This window comes from Sarcophilus harrisii, chromosome 1, assembly GCF_902635505.1.
Source record: "Sarcophilus harrisii chromosome 1, mSarHar1.11, whole genome shotgun sequence".
Classification (NCBI taxonomy): Eukaryota; Metazoa; Chordata; class Mammalia; order Dasyuromorphia; family Dasyuridae; genus Sarcophilus; species Sarcophilus harrisii.
In genome coordinates, this window is record NC_045426.1 from 143,472,286 (window position 1) to 143,491,799 (window position 19,514).

The window sequence follows — 19,514 nt, forward strand, 5'->3', positions numbered from 1 at the left end:
AAGGTGTTTCCCAAAGCACGTTTTAACCCGAGAGTTAAGCGCAACAATAAGAAAGTTCCTTTCCACCCGGGCACGATCTTTCTCTGGCCCGGCGGCGCGCTGCAGGGCTCAAACAGCAGGGGGCAGCGGCGGCCCGGGAACCGTTGTGCCGCGGCGGCGGCGGCGGCGGCGGCGACGACCTCCTCTGGAGCGAGCCGAGCGCAGGCAGCGGAGGAGCGACTCTGCGATCGCTTGCTCTCCCCTGGCCCCGCCGCTCTCGGCCGTGGATTAGCAAAGCTGGGGACGTGGGAGGCTGAGGCGCCCCCGCCCCCAAAGCCCGCGGCGGCGGCGGCGGCGGCGGCGGCGGAGAAGCGGGCACTGAGCGCTGCTGCTGCTGAGGCTGCCGCCGCGGTCGCTGCGAGGGAAGCCGGAGGGGCGCGGGCGCGGGCACCCGAGCCCGGGACCGGACGGGGCGGGCGGCGCGGAGCCCCTCTCCCGCGCCGGCAGTAGCCGAGGACCGGCCGAGGACCCGGTGCGGGCGGGCCAGGACGCCGGGGCCATGGCGCTGCGCGCCCGGGCACTGTACGACTTCAGGTCGGAGAACCCGGGCGAGATCTCCCTGCGCGAGCACGAGGTGCTGAGCCTGTGCAGCGAGCAGGACATCGAGGGCTGGCTGGAGGGGGTCAATAGCCGCGGCGACCGCGGTCTCTTCCCGGCCTCCTACGTGCAGGTGATCCGCGCCCCGGACCCCCTGAGCGCGCCCGGCGGCGACAGCCACGGCCCGGCGGCCCGCTACGCCAACGTGCCGCCGGGCGGCTTCGAGCCGCTGCCCCCGGCCGCCGCCGCCGCCGCCGCCGCGTCCTCGGCCGCGCCGCTGGGGCTGCCGCTGGCGAGCTCCTTCAAGCCGCTGCCCTCCGACCACTTCCAGCCGGTGCAGCAGCCGCCCCCCGCCGCGGCGGGCTACCCGTACGGCGCGGGCAGCGGGGCCCTGCAGCCCTCGCCGGCGCAGCCGCTCTACGGCGGCGGCTACCAGCCCAGCCACGGCAGCGACGACGACTGGGACGACGAGTGGGACGACAGCTCCACCGTGGCCGACGAGCCCGGGGCGCTGGGCAGCGGCTCCTACCCGGACTACGACGGCTCCTCCTCGGGGGGCGGCGGCGGCGGCGGCGGCGGCTGCGCCCCCGGGCGCTACCGCCTGTCCACGCGCTCCGACCTGTCCCTGGGGTCCCGGGGCGGCTCGGCCCACGCGCACCCCCAGCACCCGCCCCCGGCGTCGGGAGCCAAGAGCTCGGCCACGGTGAGCCGCAACCTGAACCGCTTCTCCACCTTCGTCAAGTCGGGGGGCGAGGCCTTCGTGCTGGGGGAGGCGTCGGGCTTCGTGAAGGACGGCGACAAGCTGTGCGTGGTGCTGGGCCCCTACGGGCCCGAGTGGCAGGAGAACCCCTACCCCTTCCAGTGCACCATCGACGACCCCACCAAGCAGACCAAGTTCAAGGGCATGAAGAGCTACATCTCGTACAAGCTGGTGCCCACCCACACGCAGGTGCCCGTGCACCGGCGCTACAAGCACTTCGACTGGCTCTACGCGCGCCTGGCCGAGAAGTTCCCCGTCATCTCGGTGCCGCACCTGCCCGAGAAGCAGGCCACGGGGCGCTTCGAGGAGGACTTCATCTCCAAGCGCAGGAAGGGGCTCATCTGGTGGATGAACCACATGGCGAGTCACCCGGTGCTGGCCCAGTGCGACGTCTTCCAGCACTTCCTCACCTGCAGCAGCAGCACCGACGAGAAGGCCTGGAAGCAGGGCAAGAGGAAGGCCGAGAAGGACGAGATGGTGGGGGCCAACTTCTTTTTGACCCTGAGCACCCCTTCGGCCGCGGCCTTGGACCTGCAAGAAGTGGAGAGTAAAATCGACGGCTTCAAGAGCTTCACCAAGAAGATGGATGACAGCGCCCTGCAGCTCAACCATACGGCCAATGAGTTCGCGAGGAAGCAAGTGACCGGCTTCAAGAAGGAGTATCAGAAGGTGGGACAGTCCTTCCGAGGGCTTAGCCAAGCTTTTGAGCTGGACCAACAGGCCTTCTCCGTGGGCCTGAACCAGGCCATTGCCTTCACCGGAGATGCCTACGATGCCATCGGAGAGCTCTTTGCCGAGCAGCCCCGGCAGGACCTGGACCCGGTGATGGATTTGCTAGCGCTCTATCAGGGACACCTGGCCAACTTCCCAGACATCATTCACGTTCAGAAAGGTAGGGCACTATTCTTTTGCCACAAACTGTGTGTGTTTTCCGGGCTGAGTGCTTGCTGATTGAGGCTTTTTAGGGATTTTGGAGAAATTGCTTGAAAATGGATCTCTCGCAGGTCAGGAAGCAGAGGCAGAAGAGTTTGCTCCCTTCGTTGTCCAGTTGCTCAGTGCTTTAGGGCGAGTGCCCGTTATGCAGAGGCATCGGGACTGGGAACCAAAAAACCGAGTTAGAAATCCTACCTCTGACATTCTGACGGTGGGGCAAGTCATTCATCGCTCCATCTGTAGAGTAATCTCTGGGGTCCCTGACTCAGAGTTGCAGAAACTTTAACAAACTGAGCTTTGTTGAGTAGAAAGTTTTGGTAGCTTCAGAACAAGTAACTTAGTGCCTTTTTGTCCAAAAAGTGACAATTCGGTTCGGTTCACCATTTATTAAGAAGTATAGTGGAGTATTTTTGAAATGAGAGGATCTAGGTTCAAACCTAGCTCTACTACTTACCTGTGTGGCTTTGGGCAGGTCACTTAACATGTCTGGACCTCAATCCTCATCTCTAAAGTGAGAGGATTGGACTGATTGGAGGGTCTTTTTTAGTCCTAAATCTGCTTACTGTGCCAAGAACTGGGAAGTGCAAAGATGGGAAAATAACACAGCCCCTGCTCTCAAGAAGCTTGTAGTTTAAGGAGAAAGTTAAAGACCAGGAAGTTGGATCCCTCCACCCCATCCCACCCTCACCCCCAAATATACAAAACTGAGAAGACTGATCACTTTCAGTAAGAGGGATGAGGGAGGATTTCCTGGAGGAGATAGTGGTACTTACCATAGGTTTTGGAGTAGCTAGGTGGCCCAGAGGAGTCCTGTACTTGGAATCAGGAAGACTCATCTTCATGAATTCAAACCTGCCTCATTCACTATGACCCCAGACAGGTGACTTAATTCTGTTTCATTTGTAAAATGAGTTAAAGAAGGTACTGACGAACCAATACCTTTGTCAAGAAAACCCCTGAACAATGGCAAAAAAAAACTTTTTTTTATAAAGAAGTGAAGGAAGATTTCTATTTTCTTTTTAAATTTCATGTGATTTCTAAGATTTTCTTTAAAATTTTAAGTTTCAAATTCTCTCCCTTGTACCCCTCCCATACCCTTTGAGAAAAATGTTATATCACTCATACATGTAAAATTGAGCACAAGATATTTCCATATTAACTGTGTTGCAAAAGAGAAAGCAATAAAAAAAGAAAGAAAATGAAAAAAAAAATTTGCTTTAGTCTGCACCCAGACTCCCATTAGTTCATTTTCTGAAGGTAGATAATTATCATAAGTCATTCAGGATTGTCCTTGATCATTGTATTGCTGCAAAGAGCTATGATTCAAGTGATTTTTCTTACTGTTTTGCTGTGACTATGTACAATGTTCTCCTAGTTCTGCTCACTTGAATCAGTTCATATAAGTCTTCCCAGGATTTTTTGAACTCACCTCCCTCTTTTCCTAAACCACAGATGTATTCCATCACACTCATAATACAACATGTTCAGTCTAATTTCCATTTGATGGTTATCCAGAAGATTTAGAAAGGGAGTACATCTAATCTTGGAGATAAAGGGCAATATAATTGGAATAAGTAGAATTCAGAACAAGATGCAGAATAACTAATAATCTTTTGGGTGGGAGCAGATTGAAGTAAGACTAGAAAGATAGGTTGAAATCAGACTAAGGAGTAAAATTTGATTTTGAATCATGGGATCATCAGTTTATACTTGCAGAACTTTACAGCTATCTCAATAACATTCAATCAGTAAACATTTACTAAGCATTTACTTAGTGTCAGACAAAGTACAGAGCACTGAGGATACAAAAGAAAGGAAAAGACTATCCCTCACTTTAACAATTCATGATCTAAGTAAACAAATTTGTATTAAATTGTATTCAGGAAAATGAGGTACAATTGAAGTCTAAACTGATATCATAGAAAGAACCTTAAGTTCAGTCCCCCACCTAAAGCAGAATTTTTTTGCATTTCTGACAGATCTAACTTCTGTTTGAATATCTTTCTTTCTTTTTTTTTTTTTTTTTTTTTTTTTGATTCATGGGATCATCAGTTAATAGCCTTTTATTTACAGGATATATACATGGGTAACTTTACAGCATTAACAATTGCCAAACCTCTTGTTCCAATTTTTCACCTCTTACCCCCCCCACCCCCTCCCCTAGATGGCAGGATGACCAGTAGATGTTAAATATATTAAAATGTAAATTAGATACACAATAAGTATACCTGACCAAAACGTTATTTTGCTGTAGAAAAATTGAATATCTTTCAATGACAAGGTGCCCACTTGATAGCTAATTGAATTTTTGGCCCCATAATAACAATAAGTTTTTTCTACCAGATACAACCGTGATCGTTTGAAGACAGCATGGTGCAGTGGAAGAGGCATTAGGTTTGGATATTGGCCCTGCCAATACCTTTAAGAACTTGGGCAAATCACTTAATTTCTCTGGACCTACTACTGTTATTTCACCTATGGGATTAAAGTAGATGAGTGAATGAAAAAGTGTTTGTTGTTTACACTGCACAAAGCACTTTTCTAAGTACTGGGGATACAAAAAAAAAGTAAGGCAGCTTGTGTTCTCAAGCAGCTCTAGCACTCTTATAAGGGGAAACTACATGAACTTTTAACTGCAAGTCAGATGGAAAAGCCTGGTGGTCCTTAGAATGCAGTAGCAAAGCATATGGTAATCCATCACCTTTAGTGTCATTTTCATTAATAAAATCTTATGTTGAGCCAGTTGACAATGCCAAGAACTTTTGGTACTGAGACCTTTTTTTTTTTCTGGGTCTTTGAAGCTGTGGCTATTAAAGTCAGAGAGCTAGTTGGTATACCTTCTGAGGTAGGTGCTGATCACACTTCTATGAGATTTGCTTCCTTAATGATGTCAGAGGTTAGACTTGAAAGCAGGGGGACAGGTGGGATGCTTAAATAGTGGCAAGTTCCTTGGGATCTTAGATTTACCTGCTCAGTGTTGACAGTTAGTCAGCACTTGGAATTGGCGGTAGTGAGGATGGCTGGCTTCTTCCTTAGAGGGATTAATTGCTGGATGATGATTGGATGGTAGAGCAGAGCCAATTGTTTGTGGGGCATTGATGTTTCAGGGCTCTTGAACTTACCTAATGATTATGGATGTCAGCTAAGGTCCCTTCCAGCTTTAGATCATAGATCTAAATCCTATTTAGATCCTATTCCCTCTCTGTCTTGTTATTTATTCTCCCAGGCTAACCATTCCCATTCATGTAACATTGTCTTCAGATTCTGTAAAACTTCTGGATTTACTTTAGTTTTCTATCTTTAAAATGTGGTATTTAGGCTTAAAAACTGTACTTCAGATGTGGCCTGATCAGTGGAACCAAATTGGAATTGAATATTTAATCTGAAGACTGGGGAACCTTGACTTCAGAGGCGCGCACACACACACATACATACACACACACACACACACACACACACAGACACACAAGATTATCTCTTGCTCTGGTCATTACATTTCTTGTTAATGTAGTTCCATTAGTGTCAGCTTTTTTTTTTTCCAAGTTAGTATTCATTGAACTTTAAGCAAAAACTCATACAACTTTTTTATATTAATTCCTTTTGAACCTTTCACTCTGATCCTGTATTTATGTAAAAAAATTTTTTGTTTGTTTTTGGGTTTTTACTTTTTTTAAACTTATTTGGGACTTCACATTTGTCCTTTAAATTATTGCCTTGTTAGTTTCAGACTTTGTGTTTCAGTCTGTTGATCGTTTTAGTTCCTGATTTTCTTATCCATTATATTGCTCTTATTTCCAACTTTCTGCCTACAGCCAAGTCATTAATAAAAGGTAGAGGACCAAGCCCACATAGTCTTGTATTAATGTAATAGAAAGCAGCACATTAAGAGTCGAGAGGACTAGGTTTTAGTAACCAGCTTTGCTGGTTACTAATACCCTTTCCACTGCACTGGACTCACCAGTGATGTCCTCAGCAAGTCACTTCATCTTTATTAGTTTCAGATTTCCTCATTTCTTAAATAGATGAGGCTGGATATCTCAAAGTTTTTCTTTGTTTTATGGTTCTCATTTATAACTGCTTTTGTATATTGCTAGAACTTAAGTAAATTATCCACACTTATTCTCAAATACAGTATTGAAATTGAAATAATAATGTCATCATTAGTAGTGTCAAACTCAAATGGAAGTGGATCCCTGCAGGCCATGTATTGACTTATTAGAAAAATCACAAATTGACACACTTGAATGTATTTTTGTTTATTTTATTAAACATTTCCCACTCGCATTTTAATCTGGTTTTGCCCAGTGAGGAGGGCTGAGTATCTGACATCTGTATTCCATATCATTGTCCAGATAATAGTTAGCTAATAGTTAATTTATAAAGTACCTACTATATGCTAGACACTATGCTAAGCGCATTTACAAATATTTCATTAGACCCTCACAATATCAGTGGGATGTACATGATGTTGTTATTCTCATTTTCACAGTTGAGGAAATTGAGACAAAAAGATATGTGACTTGCCCATGGTCACACAGCAAGTAAGTGAGGCTGTAAAAATTTAATATTTAAAATAGTACTGTCACACAATATGGAGATATGGAATATTATTTTTATTAGGAGCAGCATATTTATGAGAGATAGCACGGTGGTATGGAAAGAACCCTGGAGTTGGCTTTAAAATCTGTGGTTTCAAGGTCAGGCTAGACACTTGCAAGCCACATGTTGGGAAACAAACTTCTTAAACTCTTGCAGCTCAATGTCTTTAGTTGCATTTGGGGAGGATAAAAATGCATTATGTCACAAGGTTGTTATGGGATAAGTATTGATTATTGTTGTCAAGCATAGCCAGTGATTATAAAATCTCCACAAGCTCTCAGTCAGTGAACATTTATGAAGTGCTTTACAGTGTGCCAGATGGGTGCTAAGCACTAGAGACTTAAAAGAAAGGCAAAAGACAATCCTTTTCTCAGAGGGATTTCACTGTTTAACTGCAGGGAGGAGAGAGGAGAGGAAGAACATGCAAATAACTAGTACAAAAAAAAAAAATGAGAGAGAGAGATTAGATGTAAATTAATGTGAGAGAGGAAGGTTCTAAGGTGGAAAGGGCTATGAGCATTCTGCAGAAGGGGATACTGGAGGTGAATGTAGAAAAAAGCCAAGGAAACAAGTTTTAATTTTTCCTAATTGTAGCAAGTAAGATACAGTATTGTTCCAAAATTCTGTAAGGGTCTCATTTTCTTTGCTGCCTAAAGCTATGCTTTTGGAATACTAGGCCATTAACATTGTTTTCCAGGAATTCTGATGGACTGCTTTCCGTAGACTTGGATAAAACTTTTCAGAAATACTCAAAATTTTGATAGTAAAAATAAGTTCCATTTCCCCCCACCCCCACCCAGATTCAAAGGTTATTCCTGGAATGGAACTTTAGTCTTGAGACCTTTGAAAGAAGTCAGATCACTTCAAAGGCCTTAACTTTTGGCTTTGAGAAAACCCCAAACAAACTTGATGCAATTTAAATAATCCTTTTGTGTTTAAAATTCTCTATTGGAATATAATTATTTTTGTACCCTCTCAAGGTTTATAAGGGGGGAGGGGAAAATTAGCTACCTATCTCTAATTAGATTATCAGAGATGTTGATTCCTTTTAGAGTTTTCTTTGGCTTGGGGAAGTTCTTAACCTGCTGTCTTTCAACTTAAAAAAATATTTTTAAAAAACTATTTCAATGTAATTGATTTCTTTTATAATTCTATGTACTTTATTTTACAAATTTAAAATCATTATTCTTAGAAAAGGTTTGTAGGCTTCTCCAAAGAAATTGATAACCCAAAAAATTATGAAAACTACTGCCTTTTAGATCCTGGACTTTATCCCAAAAATCAGGATAGGAAGCTTCCTCTACTGCTAGAAAAAGTAACTTTAGAGATTATCTAATCCAACTCCAGCATTTTACATATTGGGAAACTGACGCTTAGAGAGAAAAAATGATTTGGCCAAGACTGCTTTTCACTGCTTTCACATTCTTTTTCAGCAAATTTGTTTTTTTCTTAACTTAACCCTCCACATAGTTTTCTGATTATATAACTTTCCCTAGCCTTTAGATAAAACATTGGGGAAATGAAATAGGCATAGATCTTCCTGAAAGGGCTTTTTGAGGCACTTCATCAAATGGATAATTTTGTAAAGTGGCCCCAGCATCAGAATTTAGATAATATAAACCAGCACTTAAGAATTTATGGCTAGTGATAGATGCATTAAAGATTGAGGATAAAAAAAATGCAAATAAATACTGTTCTATCCAGTATATTCAAATTTCATATTTTACATATACTAAAGTTGTTGCATAGATTTAGTTTTCATTTTTGGCATTAGAAATGGAAAACCATCTGCCAGATCAGAATTTCAATTTTTTTTTTTTTAATCAAGTATATTTCTTTCCCATGTGAGCCTATCTAGGTTAATGAATTAGAATGAAGGAGGAAAGTAGTTTGCCCTAGTTTTTAGGACATCATAGTGGGACTCAGTTTTTCTTTATATCTTGTATATACCTATTTATTTACATATCTTTCCCTTGAAATGTGACTTTCTTACAATCAAAGACTATTTTTTTTTAATCCTCCTTTGCATTCCCAGAACTTAGCAAAATTCCTAGCCCATACTAAATGCCTACTAGATGCTTGTTAACTATTTATTCACTTTGAATAAACAGGGAATCTCTTTTAAACTATTAGTACCTTAATATTAGATTGTTAACTGACTCTTACCTATAGTACCGACTTGTTCTTGGTGCTTCATAGTTTTTTCTTTTGTAAAGTGATATTGCATATTTTGTAAAGTGATATTGCATATTTTACACTCTTATGTTAATTAGCTTTTATATTGTCCTTCATTCTCAAAAGAGGACCATGACATCAGGGAGATGATACCATGACATGCAAGTGAGGTAAGGCAGGCTCTTCAAAATCACCAAATTCACTTTCTCCTCTAGGTCCATCTGGTCCTATGGCAAGAAATAGATCAGGATGGATGGAGATGGCCTGGAATACAGTGGGATTAACTTTTATAATGTTGTGGAATTATGAATATGTACTACATCGCTGTAGAAAACAAGATTATGTTCAAAAACTGAATGCAAATGTCAATCTTTCCAGGAAAGAATGTGAAGTTATATGAAGCAAGGTTTGGACCATGAGCAGAATTAAATTGTAATCTCCTTCAGAGCAAGGCTTACTGCTTTTTCTCAGTATTTCTTGCTTCATTTTTTTCTCCATGGTGTCTTCATAGGGGTCCTTAATATTTTTTGCATGAATGCAGGCTTCCTTAGTATACGAGTAAGGAAACTTTTTTTTTCTTTTACTACACATTATAGAGAGATCAATTTCTTTCTAAGCTAATTTTTCAGCCTCTGCTAGATCTGGTCCAGTCTTCCTTATGAAGTCCTACAACTAAACATGGCCAGTACCTTAGAAATGGTCATATTTAAAATGTTAGCAGGTTGTGTGGGGTGTTTGTATAATACTCACCTATTTCTTCCAAAGGTGAAAATGTAATTGAAAGTCTTGTAATTGAAAAGCTTATGGTATTCCAGGAATTGTGCTAAGCCTTGGGAATACAAAAAGAGGCAAAAAGACAGTCCCTACCCTCAAGGAGCTCACAATCTAATATGGAAGACAGAATGCAAACAAATATGTGCAAAGCAGGCTATGTACAGGATAAATAGAACATAATTAACTGAGGAAGGCAATGAAATTTAGTGAGGTTGCAGATGACTTCCTATAGATTTTGCTTGGAATTTAAAGGAGGCCATGGAAAACAGTTAAAACAGAGGAGATCTTTCCAGGCAGAGGAATAACCAGAAAAAATGCCCAGAACTGAGAGATGGAACAACAAGGCTAGTGTCAGTAGATCAAAGACTATGTGTTGGGAAGTAAGGTATAAAAAAATTGGAAATGGAGGATGGGACTTGGTTATTAATGCTAAAAAGACATTTTGTATTTGTATTTGGAGGTTATAGGGAGCCACTGAAGTTTATTGAGTAGGGTTATAACATGATCCAACCTGTGTTTAAGAAAATCACTTTAGTGGCTGAATGGGAGTTGGATAGGAGTGGGTAGAAATTTGGGGCAGGCAGATGCATCAGCAGGCTATTGCAGTAATCAAGGCATGAGGTGATGAGAGCCTGCACTAGACTAGTGATAGTGTCAGAAGAGAGAAAAGGGATGCATTTGAGAAATGTTGCAAAGATGAAATCAGCAGGCCTTGGCAACAGCTTGGATATGGGAAATGAGAGAGAGTGAGGAATCCAGGATGACTTCTGACTTTTGAGCCTGAGTGACTGGGAGGATAGTGCTGCCCACTATAATAATATGAAAGGTAGGGGCTGGGGGAAATGCAGGGGGAAAGATCCTGAATTGTGTTTTTGAAATGCTGAGTTTAATATGCCCAGTGGACTCCAGTTGGGGATGTCTAAAAAGTAGTCAGAGATACAAAATGAGAGGAGATTGGGGCAAGAAAAGTAGATTTGAAAATCATCAACATAAAGATGCTAATTAAATTGATCTATCATGGGAGCTAATGAGATCACTAGTTGAAGTAATTGAGAGGGACAAGAGAAGGGGACCCAGAACAAAACCCTAAGGTCATGATTTAGATGAATATCCAGCAAAGGAAACAGATGGAAAGAAAATCAGTAAAGAATGGTAACCTAAAAACCTATAGAAAAGAAAGTATCAAGGAAAGAGTGATCAACTGTGTCAATGAGAGGTTGAGGAGAAAATGAGAATTGAGAAAAGGCCATTCAGCGATTTTTGGCAACTGTAAGACCATTACTGACTTTGGAGTGGGAAACTGATGCAATGAAGAAACCAAATTGTAAGGATGTTAAGAGGAGAGAAAGTAGAGGCATCTATTGTAGTTGGCCTTTTCAGGGAGTTTAGCTGCAAAGAGGGGGAGGGGTTAAGTGAAGGTTTTTTAGAATAAAGGAGGACATGAATATATAGGTAGGTAGGTAAGAGATGAGCCAGTAGAAAAGAAGAGATTGAAAAAAAAAGTAAAAGAGTTGGGGTGACAGAAGAGTTAGTCTGTTGAAGGAGATGTGTTAGAATGATATCATTTGAACAAATAGAAGGGTTGGTAATGAGGCTACTTTATCATGTGTAACTGGGGAGAAGAAAGAGAAAAGTGACAGATGTGATGGCATCTGAGTGATTGGAGATGAGGAAGGAGGAGATGATTAAAATGTCTGGTTTCCTTTATTTATCACTGAGACCTGTAAGCCTAAAAAGGATTGGGATAGAGCCAGAAATTAGTTTCAGACCATGTCTTAAATTCATTGAGCAGATCCAGTAAGTGTAGCTACCTGCTACACTTTGCTTGCTGTGAACCTTCCCAGACTTATGGAGCTAGATAAATTCCAGACTTGGATAGAAGAGCAAAATCTAAATCTTAAGTAAAGGAGCTTCCTTAGTTAAAGTCTGAAATTTAAATCTTTTTCATTTTTGGGTCTGACCTAATCAGAGTCATGTTCCCATAGGCAGTTTTTGGGAAATGATGAAGATTTTGAAGTTGACTCTTTTAAAATACTCATCTAAAGGCAGAAAATGGTCTAGAAGCCTTAAGAATGAAAACTACAATACAATATGGGAAGAATTTTTTTTATTCTAGTGATCTCTAATCCACTCCAAAAGTGAGTTTTCAAATTCTTTGACTTTTTATGATGTGCTACTGCTGTCCTAGAAGTTTGTTTTATTATTCAAAAGTTGTGATAATAGTTTATTCAGCTTGGTATTTTATATTATTGAGGTTAGAATTTTGACAAATATTGACCAACTGAAAGAACTCTTAGAATAAACTAGTTTCTTGGGTGGGGGGTGGGGTGTTTGAGTTTAGAATTGTTGTTTCTACTTTTGTGACATCCTTAATATCAGTTGCACAGGCTAAAAAATAATTCAAGAGTTATAATGACACTGATCAAGATACAGTCAGTTCTAGGATGGGTCTCCTTGAGTATTTTGGTATTTGTTTATTTTCTATTTATTGGAATATAACTTTTATCAAGTAAAGTCTTACTTTTTGAAAGGGAGAGGTTCTGTCTCTAATTAGAGATAAAGATTTCTTTTTGATGCCTGAATGCATAATGAGTATATATTCCTAGACCACAGTAACTTTGGTCCTATAACCATCTTCTCTGGTGCTGTGTTTCCTTGGTTGTTTTTTCTGGCTTCCCTCTGCTTTCTTGGGATTATTCCTTAATTTCATAAATACTGAAAGAATTTGTGATTTTTATATGAAGAAATTTTAGATCACTAGTTGCCTATGACTTCCTATGCCAGGATCTCTTCCAGAGTTCAGACTCGGGGCTTTCTAATTCCATATTATCAGTGAGCACTCTATCCCATTCTGTTCTGCTGCCTCTATTTTTCTCTTATTCTTCTAGTTCAATAGTTCTAATCATTTTGCTATTCAAGATAGGGGAAACCATCTCTAAATTTATTTGCTTTTTTTTTTTTTTAAAGCAGCAGCACCAACCAGCAATCAACATTAACTTAACTCATCATTCATTTATGCAAAAATGTTTTTTGACATTGGTTTTTTGACAATCATATTATTTATTGCCAAATGCAACAGTAAAAACTAAACAACTGAAAAAATAAATTAGAAGATAGTTTGAATTAACTTCCAAATTCTAGGAAGAACCATAGGATTTTGATTTGAAAATGATCTTATTCATCTAATCCAAGATTCAGATTTTACAGATGAGAAAACTTAAGGCTCAGAAAGATGAACTAACTTGTTAAGTTTGCATAGTAAGCGACAGACCCTGGATTCAGACCTTGGTCCTTTGACTGTGAAGCTAACATCCAAACTCTGAGATTTTGAGTACTTTGCCAAGATTCTCAAGGTAAATAAAATCCAGCTATATTTTTAAAATTCTGCTTTATATATTAGATTAGAAGATAATTTTTAAAATAATAGCTTTTTATTTTTTCCAAATACGCGGAAAGATCATTTCCAACATTTACCTTTACAAAGCATTGTGCTCCCAAATTTTTCTCTCTCTCCCCCTTCCCCTAGATAGCAAGCAATCCAATATAGGTTAAACATTTAATGCACAGTTATTCTAAATATATTTCCATATTCATCATATTGCACAAGAAAAATCAGATCAAAGGGAGAAAAAAAAAAAACAGGAGAAAGAAAAATCTAAGCAAACAAAACAATAACAAAAAGGTGAAAATACTTTGCTTTGATCCACATTCAGTCTCCATAGTTCTCTCTCTGTATATGGATGGCTCTTTCCAAGGGATGAATAATGTTTAAAAAAAAAAAAAAAAAAGCTAAAGATAATTTTGGTAAGTGAACTATGTCATTTCTGCTCAAAAGTTTTCAATTGCTCTCAATTTCTAAAAGAGAATTTCTTATTCTGCCATTTAAGGTCCTTCATGGTCTGGCACCCACCTACCTGTTTAGTCTTTCTCATCATTTCTTTTCATTCAATCAAAAGACCATTTAAATTTGACTAATAGCTAGTCCTCAAACTCAACTTTATACCATCTTTTATGTGTAGCTTGATTTGAGTTCTATCTCCACTAATAGCTTACTCAGTTGCCATTTCTTAATAGCATTCTCCAAATCTCTCTTCATTCCCATGCCTCTGTGCTCCTTTGGACAGCTCCATCATAACAACAATGGTAACTCGCATTTATGTTCTGCCCACTATGTAAAAGAACTGTGTGTCTGGTGCTTTGCAAATATAATCGCATTTGGTCCTGTCCCCAAGAGCCTTCTTCTCCAAGGTCACATCAGTGCAGGTACTCGCAGTGTGTACCCTCTGGAGATAGGGATTTGGGAACAGTGGCCTTGGGTTGCTCTTCAGGCACTTTTGCTCTGAGTGGCTGCTGAGGTGGGGGCACCTGACCCCACTCCATTGCCAAACCAATTGCAAGGTCCAGAAGCAGTTCTGAAGGTTGACGCAGAGCCAGGGCTAGTACAGACTGTTGAGTGTGTAGTCTGTCAGGCACTTGTGAGCCAGCTGGTGAGCTTCCTTGTTTCCTCCAAAGGGGAGCATCATCTCTTTGGACAAAGGTCAGTCCCTGGGAGCACCGTGGGCAGAGGGAAGCAGGAAGACCTGACTTGAAATGGGCCAAAGACACTATTAGCTGGGAAAGATCCTGGGCAAGTCACTGACCCTCTGTTTTCATCACTTTCCTTGTCTGTAAAATGAACTTACTACTTCCCAGTGTTATGAGGATCAAATGAGAAAATATATTTAAAGTGCTTAACACAGTGACTGACACATAGTAAGCTTTTTTTATAAATGTTAGCTAGTGTCATTATTATCAAATTAATTGAGAAACTTATTACTGGGTAGAATTCTACCTAAGTGTTATATACCCCCTTCTCCCTGCATATAATTTTCTGCTATTATCTGCCATATATTGTATTTATTTGTAATTTATATTGTAAACAGATATTTACAAGAACCTTAAGCATTTATAATTTATTTTTATATGATCTTTGTGATTTCTGTGTTGTACTCCTATTTTCATGATTCTTCTGTCATCACTGCAGCAACAGAAGGGGGCTTCACAGGCTTGATGACTATTTTGTATTTTTTCTTTGTTTCATGGGTTACTGTGGCCAAAGAGTTCATTACCAAGTGACTAGCATACTGCTGATGAGCCTGTCCATTCTTAACTGAGCTGTTCCTCAGTAAGTACATCTAGTCTATTGCTAGGACTGTGTTTTGAAACCTTTTCCACATGGTACAACAGGCCTGAGTATTTTATGCTTAATCAGCAGAGCCTTTGAAAATTTAAGGTCGCGTTGATGCCCACATGAAACACTGGAGTGTAGGACATGGTGAATGATAGTTACACTTTTTTATAGTTAATTCACCAACTAATTGATGGCTTGTCCAGGCAGTTTATTATTTTTTAGAGTCAGAGATTAGCTGTCACCTTACCAGCCAACCTGGTAATCAGACAAGAAGTTTGCTTGTTTAGGAAAATAATTATTTTACTTCAGCACTTCAAGGATTTGTCATTCATTGGTGTGTCATTTCCTCTCCTGAGGCAGATTACATGTTTCTGTTGTTGAAAAATTCATCACCCTGTGGCCAAAAGTCTCTAAACTTGAGGCTGGTCCTTAGACAAAGGACACATAATACATCACCAGGGCTGTGCTTGAAGCCTTTCCAGCTTGATAGAAACTGCCAAGCTTGTGCTTTTCTGGTGTAGGCTTTAAGAGCTCAGTGACCTCCATGTCTCCGTGTTGTGTTGTAGTAGAAATCTAGAGGAAGTTTGTTCTCCTTGTGTACTTGACTTAGAAAACCATAAGTTAGCATCCTCTATGTTGTGCTGTTTGGTTTTTTAGTTAAATTTCTCAGATACACTAATTTATATTTTAATATATTTAACATCTACTGGTCATCCTGCCATCTAGGGGAGGGGGTGGGGGGGGTAAGAGGTGAAAAATTGGAACAAGAGGTTTGGCAATTGTTAATGCTGTAAAGTTACCCATGTATATATCCTGTAAATAAAAGGCTATTAAAAAAAAATAAATTTCTCAGATACATTTTAATCTGGTTCTTGCGGAGAGTTTTTCAGGAAGCCTGTAACTGAGAGACTGAAAATTTGATACCTCGGATATAAAGCAAAGAAATTGAATTTTGAGTCAGGACAACCTAGACTTGAATCTCCATTTGAAAATTTACTGTCTTTGTATGGTCCTTAGGCAAGTCACTCAAATATCTCTTAGCCTGAGGTACTTCTTTAAGATATATAGAAAGATCTCAATTTTAGTCATTGGAGGTAATAGAAATCCTAAGTCCTTGATATGTCAATCTATAGATATAAATGTTGCTACTCATATTGAACAAAAATAATGTTTTAATTATTTCAAAACTGCTAAAATTTAAGAATATTTAATAGTGAATATATGTGTATGTCTGTCTTCAAACAGTCATGTTAAGAGAGAGTATATGGTTATTTAGCTTTCTCATAGTCATGAGACTATGAGAAAAGTAATATATTGTTCAATTTGGAAATATAGTACATGGTGAAAATTGATTTTTGGAAAGAGAAAGAATAGTCTGCTTATTTGATAGTAAAAATAATTTCTTTTAACAGGACTTGGTTATAATCTGGAAATTTTGATATTCACTTCAATAAATTTATTAATCATTTATTAAGGGCTAGATGCTGGGAATATATAGATGAAAAATAACCTAGTCCCTAAGCTCAAGGAGAACTAACAATCTACTATCAAGGATAAATATAGTACAAGATAGGAACTTATTTGGAGAGGAAGAAAACATTTGCTTCTGATAGATAACAGATAAGGCTTTTATGTAAGATAAGTTGAACCTTGGAGAAAGGAAAAAAGGAAGGAATAGAATTGATGAATTAAAAATGGGGTGACATATACCCTATGTGCATACCCTGAAAGAGGGGAGAAGATAAGTATTAGTCTGGTTTGATCCCAATGATCTTCTTAGATCTTTTCTAAATCACCAGAATCTTTTGAACTTTTTTGAGCAGAGGAATTAACTTATTCCTACTGGAATCAGAGTAAGCTAGTTAAGTTAAGGCTAGTTAGTAGGCTAGAGGTGATAAGGGTTGGTTGCTAGGTTAATATATATTAAAGCTTTTTATTTTCGAAAAACATGCATGGATAATTTTTTTAAAAAAATTTTTTATTATAACTTTTTATTGACAGAACATGTGCCTGGGTAATTTTTTACAACATTATCCCTTGAACTCAATTCTCTTCCGACTTTTCCCTTCCCTCCTTCTACCCCCTCCCCTAGATGTTAAATATGTTACAGTATATCCTAGATACAATATATGTGTGCAGAACCTAACAGTTCTCTTGTTACACAGGGAGAATTGGATTCAGAAGGTAAAAATAACCTGGGAAGAAAAACAAAAATGCAAACAATTTACACTCATTTCCCAGTGTTCCTTCTCAGGATGTAGCTGCTTCTGTTCATCATCAATCAATTGGAACTGATGTAGATCTTCTCTTTGTCAAAGAAATCCACTTCTGTCAGAATACATCCTTATACAGTATCGTTGTTGAAGTATATAATGATCTCCTGGTTCTGCTCATTTCACTCAGCATCAGTTCATGTAAGTCTCTTCAAGCCTCTCTGTATCCATCCTGCTGGTCATTTCTTACAGAACAATAATATTCCATAACATTCATATACCACAATTTATCCAACCATTCTCCAGTTGATGGGCATGCATTCATTTGCATAGATAATTTTTCAACACTAATCCTTGCAAATCCAAATTTTCCCCTCCTCCCCTAGATGGTAATCCAATATATGTTAAAAACCAATATATGTATACGTATTTATACAGTTATCTTGCTGCAAAAGAAAGATTAGATCAAAAAGGAAAAAAAAATGAGAAAGAAAACAAAATGCAAGCAAACAACAAAAAGGGTGAAAATGCAATATTGTGAGCCACATCCAGTTCCCATAGCCTTCCCTCTGGGTATAGATGGCTCTCTTCATCATAAGATCTTTGGAACTGGCCTCAATCATCTCATTGTTGAGTCATGTCCATCAGAATTGATCTTCGTATAATCTTGCTGTTGCATTGTATAATGATCTCCAGGTTCTGCTCACTTCACTTAGCATCAGTTCATGTGAGTCTCTCCAGGCCTCTCTAATATCATTCTGTTGATCGTTTCTTACAAAACAATACTATTCTATTTCATATACCTAATTTATTCAGTCATTCTCCAACTAATGAGCATCTCCTCAGTTTCTAGTTTCTTACCACTATAAAAAGGGCTGCCACAAACATTTTTCCACATGTGGGTCCTTTTCCCTCCTTTAAGATTTCTTTGGGATATAAAACCAGCAGAAACACTGCCTGTGTCAATGAAGATGCAGTTTGATAACTTTTTGAGCGTAGTTCCAAATTGCTCTCCAGAATGGTTGGATCCGTCCACAATTCCACCAACAATGTATCAGTGTCCCAGTTTTCCCACATCCCCTCCAACATTCCTCATTATCTTTTCTTGTCATCTTAGCCAATCTGAGAGGCTGTAGTGGTATCTCAAGGTTGTCTTCATTTGCATTTCTCTGATCAGTAGTGATTTAGAACACCTAGTTACCTAAGGTTGCTTCCCACTCTAAACCATTTTCCACCTAGAATAGTCAAAGTGGTTTTCCTAAAATGGAGGTCTGAGTTTGTTGCCTTTTTTCATCCCTCTCTCTCCCTTCAATACATGAGAGAACATTCTAAAAATTAGCGCTTTCCAATAATGGAATAGGCTGCCTCATTAGGTTCCCTGTTACTGGATTGAGTGAGTTAGTTAGTATTGTATGACTTGTCTTCCTTATCCAATAAGAAGTTGATTCAAATGAAAAAAAAGTGCAGCTTTTTCCATATAAAATTCTTTGAAATATTGACTTTCAACATATTAGACTTTAGTCTGGATATCTATCCTGATAGTTTGCTGGTATCTTTCCTGTTCTTACCCCTTCTCCACTTCTTTCTCAGGGATTGATAATCAAATCAACTTACCTTTCCTTCTGGGAAATGTGATATGATTCCTTTAAGAATCCTAAATGTAGCTTCCTAAATCATTTCACTATTCCACTGATTCCTCATACACATTCTAGCCAGTGTTCTTAGACCATCTTTTCTAGCCCTTCTCTCTATTTTGTATATACTTATACGTGTAAGTACAGAAATCCTGCTGTTCAGGACTTTTTAATTTTTAAAGGCAATATTGTAGTTGTATGCACATATAGTAAGGATATATATTTTTAATGCAGAACAATTTTTTCATTTTTACATGTAAACTAATTTTAACCTTCTTTTGAATATTTTTTTTAACTTGCAAATGCTCTTTCCCCTCTCTTTTCCCTGAGGAAAGCAATTTGATACAGATTATGTATGTACAGTCACCGAGTAGTCATTTTAAAAGAGATTCCTAAATTGCAATTGCTGCAGTTTTTTTTAAACATTTTTTTTTTTAAATTTAGGCTAAAGAAAATGAGGAAGATAGAAAGTGATGGATGGGGAGAGTAGAGGGATAGAAAAATAAAGTTCAGCAAACATTTTTTAAAGCACCTACTCTGTTCAAAGAACTTAGCACATAGAGAACAAATGAGCATAGAATATATAAAAGCACTAGACAGTTTAGATTTGAGAAGAGAATGAATTGGAGAAGGGGAGGATGGAGGTAAGGAAAACAATGGGGAGGTGGTGACATTAGTCC

At 39.7% G+C, this 19,514-nt stretch overlaps 1 protein-coding gene across 2 annotated transcripts in view; it reads left to right on the forward strand.

Annotated features, from left to right (window-relative positions):
- The first annotated feature begins 288 nt into the window (after positions 1–288).
- Positions 289–19,514, forward strand: part of SNX18 (sorting nexin 18) — a 77,049-nt gene continuing 57,823 nt past the window's right edge. Inside the window, exon 1 of one of the 2 annotated variants that reach the window (XM_031965008.1) lies at positions 289–2,228. In XM_031965008.1, coding sequence (XP_031820868.1) covers positions 539–2,228 — 1,690 coding nt within the window. In that variant the 5' untranslated portion in view covers positions 289–538. The remainder of the gene's footprint in view (positions 2,229–19,514) is intronic. The other variant, XM_031965003.1, reaches the window with a different exon arrangement.